The 11,698-nt window shown below is 45.8% G+C and overlaps 1 protein-coding gene across 4 annotated transcripts in view; it reads right to left on the reverse strand.

Moving 5' to 3' along the window:
- CHD5 (chromodomain helicase DNA binding protein 5) overlaps positions 1 to 11,698 on the reverse strand; it is a 66,005-nt gene that overhangs the window by 30,177 nt on the left and 24,130 nt on the right. For all 4 annotated transcript variants that reach the window (XM_081017111.1, XM_081017110.1, XM_081017109.1 and 1 more), the window contains 9 exons: positions 10,625 to 10,756; positions 9,099 to 9,210; positions 8,029 to 8,220; positions 7,323 to 7,523; positions 5,500 to 5,637; positions 4,797 to 4,918; positions 3,474 to 3,647; positions 1,912 to 2,053; positions 391 to 522 (listed from right to left, as the gene is read on the reverse strand). In XM_081017111.1, coding sequence (XP_080873237.1) covers positions 391 to 522; positions 1,912 to 2,053; positions 3,474 to 3,647; positions 4,797 to 4,918; positions 5,500 to 5,637; positions 7,323 to 7,523; positions 8,029 to 8,220; positions 9,099 to 9,210; positions 10,625 to 10,756 — 1,345 coding nt within the window. The remainder of the gene's footprint in view (positions 1 to 390; positions 523 to 1,911; positions 2,054 to 3,473; positions 3,648 to 4,796; positions 4,919 to 5,499; positions 5,638 to 7,322; positions 7,524 to 8,028; positions 8,221 to 9,098; positions 9,211 to 10,624; positions 10,757 to 11,698) is intronic.

The following is an 11,698-nucleotide window of genomic DNA, read 5'->3' on the forward strand; positions in this document are numbered from 1 at the left end:
CTGCACAGCGATCCCTCTTGTTGTTCTGGCTTCTGAGATTCAAAATATTTTTTTTCTTGTTTTCCTCCTCCAAAAACTAGGTGCGTCTCATGGTCTGGTGCGCCTTATAGAGCGAAAAATACAGGTAACTGCATGCTGGTATACCACTCCCAAACTTTTATCACTTTACTCCTACAATTTTTCCTGGTCAAACAAGTTTTTCCCCCTTTTCTTTCTGGAATCAAATAACACTAAAATGAGCGCTAAACAAGCCCCACGTTCCCAAAGTTTTCCTGAAGTGCTTTCACATCATGCGGAAGAACAAGTACGATGCAGAAATTAACAGTTTCTTTGGGGAAATGGAATAAATGGCCGCATGGATGCAGCCTTTGCCACTCGACCTGTTCACACCTGGGAGAAGATGAGCACCCGGTGGCCACCATCCCTCAGCTTCTTGAGCATCTTCTGCAGCAGCATCAACTTCCCAGACGACTTCACCAGCGAGCTGCCGTCGTAAGACCCGTTTGGCAATACCGGGGCTTCCTAAGAGCAAAGGGAAGTGAGTGGGGAATGGCTAAGTCCGGCCTGCAAGGGAACAGCTCCTGCACAGCACATGACCTCTGCTAGGAGGCAGCTGATTGAGCAAGAAGTGTCTCCAGAGAGATGAAGCCACACCCAGTCTTGGATGGACCAGTGGTCTTGCTCAGTCTAAGCCAACTCTCTGCGCTTGAGTCAATCATGCTTCTGAATACCAATTGCTAGGAGCCACAAAAGGGGAGAGGGTTCTTATGCTTGGGTTCTGCTTGTGAGCTTGGGGTAACTGCTTGTCCCCTGTGAGAACAGGATGGTGGACTAGGTGGGCCTGATCCAGCAGTTTCTCCTTATGTCCTTATGTTCTGAATAACTTAAGAGGTCCACAAGAAAAAAATCCAAAATCCACAGTAGTTAGGACCCACCAAAATGTCCCAGGAACGACTTCGCAAATGACAATAGTTTATAATGCTGACTAAACAGATAAACACACTGTTTACATCTAACAGCAGTCCTACTCAGAGTAGACACATGCAATTTAATGGGCATGGTTAACCTGGGTTCAATTAAGTTCAGTGGGTCTGCTCTGAGTAGGACTTAGCAGGAGACAACCCATTTTGTTGGTTGCTGGCTTAAGATACTGTGAGCAACGGACGCATAGAGTTCTTAAGCAAATGGAATAAAGAAAATAAAAGGTTTATGGGATATATCCTGCTTCTGCAGTTGGAGGCAGTAATGAATACCAGTTGCTGGAAGCCACAGGAGGGGAAAGGGCTCTTGTGCTTGGATCCTGCTTGCTGAGTGCCGTCTGGGTGGCCCCTGTGAGGACAGGATGCTGGACTAGATGGGCCATTGGCCTGATCCAGCAGGCTCTTCTTATGCTCTTATGAAAGAGTAAAGTTGGGTCAAGGAGTTCCCCCGCCTCCAATGGTGAACCTGATGAGAGTGACCTTATCCAGAGCAAGCAGACCCCTTAAGACTGGGTTGTTGGGCCTCTTGGCCAAAAGCAACTCTGCCTTGGCTGGAGTAAGCTTCAGACTCTTTGTCCAAGTCCAGTTCACCCCGGACCCCACCCAGAGGTTCAGAACCTCCCCCGACTGAGATGGTGAAGAGAGACAGAGGTCACATTGGTGACCACCAGCTCTGATTCATACAGAGGAGCCCCTCTGGAGTGACTCTCCTTCCTCGGAGTTTTTCAGAAGAGGTTGGATGGCCATCTGTCTTGGATGCTTTAGCTGAGATGCCTGCATTGCAGGGGGTTGGACTTGATGACTCTCAAGGTCCCTTCCAACTCTATGATGGGCAACTGCCTAGGAAGCCCGTCCACCCAGCGCACTGATCTGAGCTGCGGTTTGGAGCAAAGGTGGGGAGGGGGAAGGCATGAAATAGAAACAGACCTACCACAGCCGCCACGGGGAAAAGATACGGATGGTTACAACACTTCTTGAGATCCATCATGATATTGAGCAGGGACACCTGGTTGCCTCCACCTTTCGAATTCAGAGCCTCAAAGTTCCTTGTCAGGATTAACTTGTAGTATTTCCTGTGAGAACACAAGTGGGGAAAGGGCATCTTAGTTAAGGGGCTTCTGGGCTTCCCATGGAAGCTGTAACATTTCCATGACTCACAAGGGGTATGCTAGATCCCCACCCAGCCACAAGCAAAATAAAGACCTGGGTGCCTTCCAAGTCTACAATTCTATGATTCTGTCTGAGATCCTAGATACACTATCCTGCAGTGAACGGGGAGGGGGGAAGGATATGAGCATTTCAATCGTATACCTCTGCAAAGCTACCAGGACTTCCTCAACGGGTTGTGATGCTTTGCTTATGTTTCTGGAGCTTGGAATGAAAGTCACACTCTCCTGCCAGGAAGAGTGAAAGGGAGGGGGGGCAAAAACACAAAAGAGAACAAGAGTTTTGGGGGTAGCAGCTGTTAAGAAGCAGCCCCACAGAGCAGGAGGGCAGTGGCCTTTGAGGGAGCACATGGGCCTCCCTGCTTCCCATCTCCTCAACCTGTAAGTAAACAAGGACACAGCAAGTCCCTAGCACTCTCTCTTCCTGGAAGAAAAATGATAGCAAACAGGCTGTCTCTGGAATGGCCTTCCAATGGAGAAAGAGAAAGTGGAGGCCCTATGTGTAAAAGGCTGGCACCATCGGCCTCAGGAAAACTAGTGAACGTAGCTCGTGGGATCACCACCACCACCACCCTCCAAGGCCCCTCCCCTTGTTGCATTTTTAAAAGTTTTTTGGGACATTTTCTGGGGAGAGGGTCAGCTGAGAGCACTGCCTCCTTTTTGAGGGGGTGTTGCTCATTTTTCCAAATTTCTTCTCTGCTCAAAGTTCTCACAAGATGACACTATTATTCTAATTGCAGGTCGTGCATCATGCTTGATGCTTGTGTCATGCTGTCTCTTAAAGACATGTGTGTTTTATGCTTTGTATCACATTGTATTTGCCATAAGTGAATGCTTTAATGCTATATATATATATATATATATATATATATATATATATATGTCAATACAGTCTACTCTGTTTTGATGGGCCTGTGACTGTATAATAAATGATGGATGGGTGGAATGAATTTTCTGTCTGTGTTTCATGTGTGTGTTTTTTGTGGAGGGTGGGGACTTGCAGGTATTCTCACATTCCCTTTTCCACTACAAGTCTGAGAACAAGAACTGTTGTGGAAGTCACTATGGACTTATATGGGAGCTTTTTCCTGCTAAAGAGCATGATAATATTGCCAATAATAATAACAGACACACCCACCATTTCTCTAACTATGGTAATGGATCAGTAAAGGTGGGGGTCTACATGCAGATGAAACAACTTCTGGGCCACCAGGACCACTGCAAATAAAAACACCCCACTTGCTCCCCAGTTTCCAAGCTGTGGGCCATAGGGCTCAGTCACTGTGCTGTGGCCTGGCCCAGCACGTCTTGCAAGGGGAGAACTCACTTCTGCATCTGGCTCAGCTCCACCCTGACAATCAGCTCCGTCTTGGCAGGCATGTTCTTAAACACATCGGCCTTCAGCCTCCGGAGCATGTGAGGTCCCAAAAGGTCGTGTAGTTTCTTGATCTGGTCCTCCTTGGAGATGTCTGCAAACTCTTCCAGGAAACCCTCCAGGTTGCTGTGGAACAGCAGAGGATGGATTATGGAGCAGCCAGGGCTTGGCAAAGGTAGCCATGGCACTCCAGCACAGCAAATGCCACCCGCTCTGCCTGTAGGATGCATCTTGTACAGTGTCATTGGGTGGCTTCAAGGCAACGTCTGGAGAAGGTCTTGTTGCCAGCTGGCCAGGCTGGAGCTCTGGGCAGCCATACCTGAGCGCAGGTTGGGAAGAGCTGCTCTCCGGCACGTGGGCGAGCCACCAAAACAAGAGCTGCAGGCGGCATCTGGTAAACAGAGCCTTAAATACAGCAGGAAGGCAGCCCTGCAAGGTTGGCCAGGTAAAGACGAGGATTTACACCAAGCCCAGTCACTCCAAAGTCTTCATGCAGACCACCAACCAACCACAGGCACATCCACAGTCCCAAACAAAGCATAAGGTGTGGCTTCAGCCTCAAGTTACAGTTTGTTCAGTGGTCTGCCACAGAGCAGCTTTCCCCAATATGGTGCCCTTCAGCTGTTTTGGAACACATTTTCCATCAGCCCTAGCTTAGGGATGATGGGAGTTGCAGTCCAAAATAGCTAGAGGGCACACATTTGAGGAAATCTGCTTTGGAAGTTACGTGAGGAAGGGCATAACTTGCAGCATTTGGGATTTTTTTTTAGTTTAGAGAAAAAGTGAGGAAGAGGCGACATGATGGAAGTTTATAAAAAATTATGCATGGCATTGAGAAAGTGGTCTTTCTCCTCTCATAACACAGCAACTCATAGACATCCAACGAAGCTGAATGTTGTAAGATTCTGGACATTTTCTAAAAAGTGCTCCTTCACGCAATGCATAGTTAAGACTATGGAACTCACTGCCACATGAGGCAATGCCGGCCACCATATTGGGTGGAATTAAAAGAGGATTAGACAAATTTGTGAAGGAAAAGGCTACCGATGGCTACTAGCCACAATGGCTATGCTCTGCTGTCACAGCTGGAGGTAGCAATGCATCTGAATACCAATTGCTGGAAACCACAGGAGGGGAGAGTTGCTCTTGTGCTTGAGTCCTGCTTGCTGGTTTCCCATGGGGTCATCTGGTTGGCAACAGCGAGAACAGGATGCTGGACTAGATGGGCCATTGGCCTGATCCAGCAGGGGTCTTCTGATGTCCTTAAATACTCACTTGAACCTCTCTGGCGTGAGGAAGTTGAGCAAGTGGAAGAGCTCCTCAAGGTTGTTCTGCAGAGGCGTCCCAGTCAGAAGCAGCTTATAGTCGATTTTGTAGCTGTTGAGCACCCTAAAAAACTTTGGAGAAAAGGTGAGGGGTTGACAGAGAGCTTATGGCAAAGGATCTGGGCAGTCGAACCATCACATAATTTTCCATTCAAAGAGAAGCCACTGACTACTGACCCTCCTAACCCATGGGATGGGATGCAGGATTAAGAGGCTGCTCTGGAAACTGGTGCCCCACCATCACGTTCACCCTCCTTTCCCCCTTGGAAAGTGGTGGACTCTCCTCCTTGGAGACTTTAAAGCAGAGGTTGGATCACCATCCTTCAAAGATTCTTTAGCTGTGCCTCCTGAATTGCAGATGATCCTTGGGATCTCTTCCAACTCTACATTTCTATGATTCTAGGAGGCACCCCCAGAGCAATGATCTCCCTCATTTGGAGACCGGTGTTCTTGTTGGCTCCTCTTGGGACAGGTAACCTTGTGTCTCTTTACACATTCCCCAAACCAGCTTGTTCTTGCACAAAGTCAATGTGGTGCCTCCAGTTTTGGGTCCAGAATGGAGCATGCCTTGGCTATCAGCAGTTCGGGAAACACATCTGCCATTCAACCCCTGCACCAAACTCTGTCAACCTGCCCTGAAAAGGTGCACCTACCTTGGACTGGTTGTTCTTCAGTCTGTGGGCTTCATCCACCACCAAGCATGCCCACTCAATGGATCCCAGAATGGCCTGGTCAATAGTGATGAGCTCATAGGATGTGAGCAGGACATGGAACTTGATCTGAGCTTCTTTCTAGAGGAAACAAGGAGACAATGTTGCCAGCAAGAGAGGCGTGATCTGGAGAGAGGCCCAGAGCTCAGAGCATACCGGCTTTTCATGCAGAATGTCCCAGGTTTACTCCCTGGCATCTCTCATTACAAGGAGCGAATAGAAGACCTCTTCTTTCCGCTGAGTCTGGAGTGCCACTACCAAGCAGAATAGGCAAGATGGAGCTATGCCCATCTTATGCCCATCTTCTGCTCTGGTGCGAGGCAGCTTCGGAGGTTCCATGATGGCCCTGGTTCACACACAAAGCTAAGCCAGCTTTGGTTCAAGCCGAACTATGGTTTGCTTCAACATATAGACCCGGCCCTTGCAGACTACCCATGCTTAGTTTTCTGCCCAACAAACCATGATGTGACGCTATCGTTTGTTGCAGGCTTAGGAACCGGCAGCTTGTTTTAACTATGGTTTGGCATAACAGAGGTTCAATGGTCATCTGTCACAGATTCTTTAGCTGTGAGTCTTGCTTTGCAGGGGGTTGGACTAGATGGCCCTTGGGGTCCCTTCAAACTCTAATTTTTTTCCCCAAACTGTAGCTTGTTGAGGGTGATGAGAGGTGTTAGGAGATCTCCTATTCCCTGCACAGAGCTACAATTCTCAAAAGTTTCCTGTGAAAGATTATTAAACCACTCTTGAGAGAAATTTTTTTTTAAAGAGTTGAAAAAGATGCTCAAAATCACCATAGGAAAGAAAGCAGAGGCGTATTTACTAGTTTATTATGGAAGGATATCCCACAGGAAAAGAAAACAATCTTTCTATACGCCACGGCAGCCACCAGAATAGCTCTCGCCAGTAAATGGAAAGGTGAAACAATACCCACAAAAGAAGATTGGATATGTAAATTAAGTGAATTTATAGAAATGGCAAAGTTAACAGCAGTCATAAGGCTCCAGACAAATCAAAAATTAAGATTAGAATGGCAATGTTTTGAGGAGTATATGGAAGAACACTGTTCTAAAAAGAATATGTTAATATGCATGGATTAAGTATGTAAAGTATAAGTGAGAACAATAACTGGAAACGGCTATAAGAGATGTATTATCCAAAAAATGCACTGATAGTATTTAAATTTGAGCTAAAGGAAGTCGAGTCGTGGTGGAGGGAAGTCACCGGGGTATGTAAGGTTTCTGTTTGCAGGGTAGAGGGTACATGTATTTTCTTTAGTTTAATTTTGTATTAATATTTGTTTGTTTACTTTATTTTAATTTTCTGTATCATTTATTAAGAAATAAATAAAAATTAAAATATAAACCACTTCGAGAGTTTGTATCTCTGTTAAACTGCAGCTCTCTGAGGGGAACTGGGGTCTCCTAAAATTTCTTAGCAGCTCTAATAAAATATAGTTCCCAGGATTCAGTGTGGGGTACGTCATTATTATTCAAAGTGGTATGATACTGCTTTCTGGTGCAAATGGGGCCTAAGTTGGCTATGCCTAGCCATTTCTATGGGTCTGCGTAGAACTACTTTGGATACAACCCACTATGTCTGGCATCTCCAAGGAGGGCTGGGAAGAACGATCCACACCTGAAACCCTGGCTGCCGGCCAGTGTCAGCAATACTGAGCTAGATGGAGCACTGGTCCATCGTGACATAAGGTAGCTTTCTATGTTCATAAGCAAACGATGCTTGCTCACTCCCCGCCAACCAGTGCTCACCTTCATCCGAAAAACTTTCTTCCCACTGCGGATGGCGTTGTCCTCAAAGGAGAACTCATTCTCGCGAATCACAGACCGGCTCTCCTTATCCCCCGTGTACGTGACCACGTAGAATTCGGGCGCCCACATCTCAAACTCCCGCTCCCAGTTGATGATGGTGGAAAGAGGGGCGCTGACCAGGTACGGACCCTTGGAGTGGCCCTGTTCGGGGAAAGAGGGGTGTTTCTGTGCAAAGGGGAGGGATTTCCCCATAAACAACCTCCTTGCAAAGGAGGCCAGATAAGGAAGAATGGTTGTGGGTCTGTTTAGCTTGGAGGAGAGATGACCAAGAGGGGCTATTATGGCCATCTTTAAATATCTGAAGGGCTGCCCCATGGAAGATGGAGCAAGCTGATTTTCTGCTGCTCCAGACAGGAGGACCTGAAGCAATGGATTCAAATTGCAAGAAAGGTATTCCAGCTAAACATCAGGAAGGACTTTCTGATGGTAAGAGCTGTTTGACGGTGGACTCCCTCAGAAAGTGATGGGCTCTCCTTCATTGGAGGTCTCTAAGCAGAGGTTGGATAGCCATCTGCTGGAGAGACTTGAGTTGCGATTCCTGCATTGCATGGGGGGTGGGCTAGATGACCCTTGGCAGTCCCTTCCAACACTACAATTCTACGTTTCTGTGGTTCTAAGTCAGGGATAGCACAAGAGAGGCCTCTACCTCTTTGTAAAGGGAGTAAAGGTACACAATGGTCTGGACGGTCTTCCCGAGGCCCATCTCATCAGCAAGGATAGTGTCCGTTCCCTGTGCCCAGGAGAACCGCAGCCAGTTGAGACCCTCCAGCTGATAAGGATGCAGCGTCCCACCGGTTGTATCAATATACCACGGCTGCTTGTCGAATTTTATGGTGGGCTGCAGGGGAAGGAAGAAAACAAGGCATGCCATTAAAGCCGTCAAGCAATGGAAGACATTTCCAGTTGACTCATTGCTTTTTTAATACAGTGATACCTCGGGTTACAGACGCTTCAGGTTACAAACACTTCAGGTTACAGACACTGTTAACCCAGAAATAGTACCTTGGGTTAAGAACTTTGCTTCAGGATGAGAACCGAAATCGCGCGGTGGCAGCAGGAGGCCCCATTAGCTAAAGTGGTGGTGTTATGTACTGAAGTTCTCACCCTGGGCCAGAAGGGGGATACTATAGATAGTTATGCAAATAAGGGATCGAAAGTGACTTTCAGTGATTGGATAGTTTTAGAAAGTTGTTACAATTATGTGTACTGGAGCTCTATATAAGCAGGCTGACTGAACCCTTCAGCTCAGTTCTGTTCTGGCCTCTGAATAAACAAGAGCTGTTTGAAGAATCGCTGTGTGGTCTGATATGTTCACCCGCAACTTAACAGGTTCCTCAGGATAAGAACAGATTCAGGTTAAGAACGGACCTCCGGAACGAATTGAGTTCTTAACCCGAGGTACCACTGTAATAAAAAAAGACGGGTATGCAATTGAATCTTCCATTGCTTCAAAATGCAGTTGCTAAGGGCTGATCTTTCTTTCCTTTTGCTTAAAACCAAGCAGCTAGCCCTTATGACTGTGACGGCATTCTTGATGTTGTGCAGCCAATGCCTGCTAACTCTCGGAAGCAGACCAAAAGGTGAGAAAGAAAGTGTAAGAAGCTTTCAATAACCATTTTTAAGGGGGACAAAATGTCATATAGGAAACGTAAACATGTATGAGGAGTGGGTGGGGAAACAAGCTCTCCCCCCCCCCATTCCTGATCCCGAACGTACATCCACAAGAGGCGATTCTGGAGGTCTTTCTAGTTTCTCGTCATTGAACTTCTTCCCTTTCTTGCTCAGCCTCTTGGCGGTCTGGCTGCTCTCCTCTCCCAACATCATCTCCCTGCAAGGGAATCAAACACAAAAGTCAGTGTGGTGCAGGATGCCACCTTAGACCAAGTGATTCCTGCACTGCAGGGGGTGGACTGGATGACTCTTGGGGTCCCTCCCAACACTACAATTCTATGATCATCATTTTTGTCAAACCATTGATCTGTCCAGGCTCTCCACAGTTCAAGCAGGGGTCTTTTCTTAGCCCTACCTGGAGATGATAGGAATCGAACCTATGACCTTCTGCATTACAAGAACCTGCAGAAGGCACTCAGCTATGAAAACTGACACACACCTGCCAGAGACACGGCATATCTGTTTGCAAAGCCAACTTTGGCTGATCTCTTCGGCCACTTGCAACAACCACCAAAACAATGATGGCATCTCAGATTAAAACTCAAGGACATTTGCAAGGGATCTTTGTCAATTTGAACCCAATGACAAAATGGACGTAAACACAGACTGCGGGATTGGGCCCCTAGCTGTAAGAGCCCTGGCTTCAATATACTGAAATAAGACAGGGCTGGCTGAGCTGCTGGGGTGGCGTGGAACATCCATAAACACTCCAACTTCTCCTGGTGAAAGGTGGAAGAGCAAAGGGACTCATTTAGGAAAGAAGGAGAGAGGTGGGAGAGCTAGTGCAAGGATAGGTGTGTAATATGGGAGTGGAAGAGGGAGACCAAAGCTGGATGTGGAACTGACACAGAAACAGAATCTATATATCCTCCATTCTCTGCTCTTGTTTTTATTATGTTTTTATCTTGTATTTCTGTGTTGTGAATCGCCCTGAGATTTCCCGATGAAGGGCAGTATACAAATTTAATAAATAATAATAACAACAACAACTGAGAAGTGTTTGAGCTTGCTTTTCCCTCCTCCTTCCCATTCTTTTTTCCTCTTGCGTCATGTCTCTTTACACTGTGTATCTGAGGACAGGGGACCATTTTAGCACTGATTGTTCTAAGCCACTCTTAAGGTAGGGTTGCCATATTTCAAACTGTGAAAATTGGGACGGAAAAGTTGTTCGCAAATAAATAATAATTGCCATTTCTTAGCTATTTTAAGGGGAAATTGGCAAAATTGGCAACCCTGCTTAAGGACTCTTTTGGCTAAAGGGCAGGCTATATATGCCTTAAGCACAAGAAGAAGACTTTTCTGGTGGTAAGAGCTTTTGGGCAGTGGAACAGACTTCCTTGGAAGGTGGCGGCCTCTTCCTCACTGAAGTTTTTTAAACAGAGGTTTTGTGGCCAACTCTTGGGGATTCTTCAGCTGTGATTCCTGCATTTCAGGGGGCTGGACTAGATGGCCCTTGCAGACCCTGTCCAACTCTACAATTCTGTTATTTTATTCTCTGATTATCTGAATGCATTAGCCCCTGGCTGCCCTCCCCGCATCGACGTATCCTGCACAATGCCTCACCCCCTGACCTGTGATTCCAGTATTGCTGCTTGAAGTTCTCGTAGTACGGAATGTTGATTTCATCCACCTCCCAGGTGCACTGATCATACGGCAGGTCCTTCCACTTGATCAGATAGTGGACATCTCCTTTCTTGTCAAAGCTGGGAAGCAGAAGACACAGCTGGTTTTTCAAAGCAGAGCCACAAACCTGACCCAGTCCACCAATGAACAGTATTTCAGGATTCAGATTACATGTACTAGAAGTAGGATTAAGAATCTTCTGATTAGTATATTTCATGTTGTGCTGATATTATTTTATGACATTTGTGTTGTATGCTGCAAACCTCCCTGTGGTCTTCTGACAAAAAAACGGTATAATAATATGTGGGACATAGCATAATGTTTGAGGATTGGGAAAGACTGTGGAAGAAAGGGGTCAAGTTCACTGCATGTACAATGTTAAAGGAAAATATAATGAAAATGATGTATAGGTGGTATTTGACCCCTGTTAAATTAGCAAAGATTTATCATAACTGTGATAATCTATGTTGGAAATGTAAAGAAAAAGAAGGTACTTTCTATCATATGTGGTGGACCTGCACCAAGGTGAAAGACTTCTGGGAAAAGATTTATAATGAATTGAAAAAAATGTTGAAATATACATTTATAAAGAAACCAGAGGCCTTTCTTCTTGGAATAATAGGTTCGGAATTGCCCAAGAAAGATGTTAAATTATTTTTGTATGCCACAACTGCTGCTCGAATTTTATTAGCTAAGAAGTGGAAAACGCAAGAAATACCAACAGTGGAAGAAGGGCAGATGAAGATGATGGGTTTTTTTGGAGCTGGCCGACCTGACCGGAAGAGTCCGTGACCAGAAGGAGGAGGAATACCAGGAAGAATGGACGAAATTTAATGATTATTTAGTCAAATATTTTAAGTTAAACTAATTGGAAAAAGCTTGCAATTACCAGATAGGCTTAGGATTTAAATATGCAATGTTATGAATTATTATGTTTAATGCTGAATTGGAAAGAAACAAAGATGTTAAGTTATTAAGTTAATCTATTCAATCAATCAATCAATCAATCAATCAATCAATCT

This window comes from Podarcis pityusensis, assembly GCF_964106645.2.
Source record: "Podarcis pityusensis genome assembly, chromosome: 8".
Lineage (NCBI taxonomy): Eukaryota > Metazoa > Chordata > Lepidosauria > Squamata > Lacertidae > Podarcis > Podarcis pityusensis.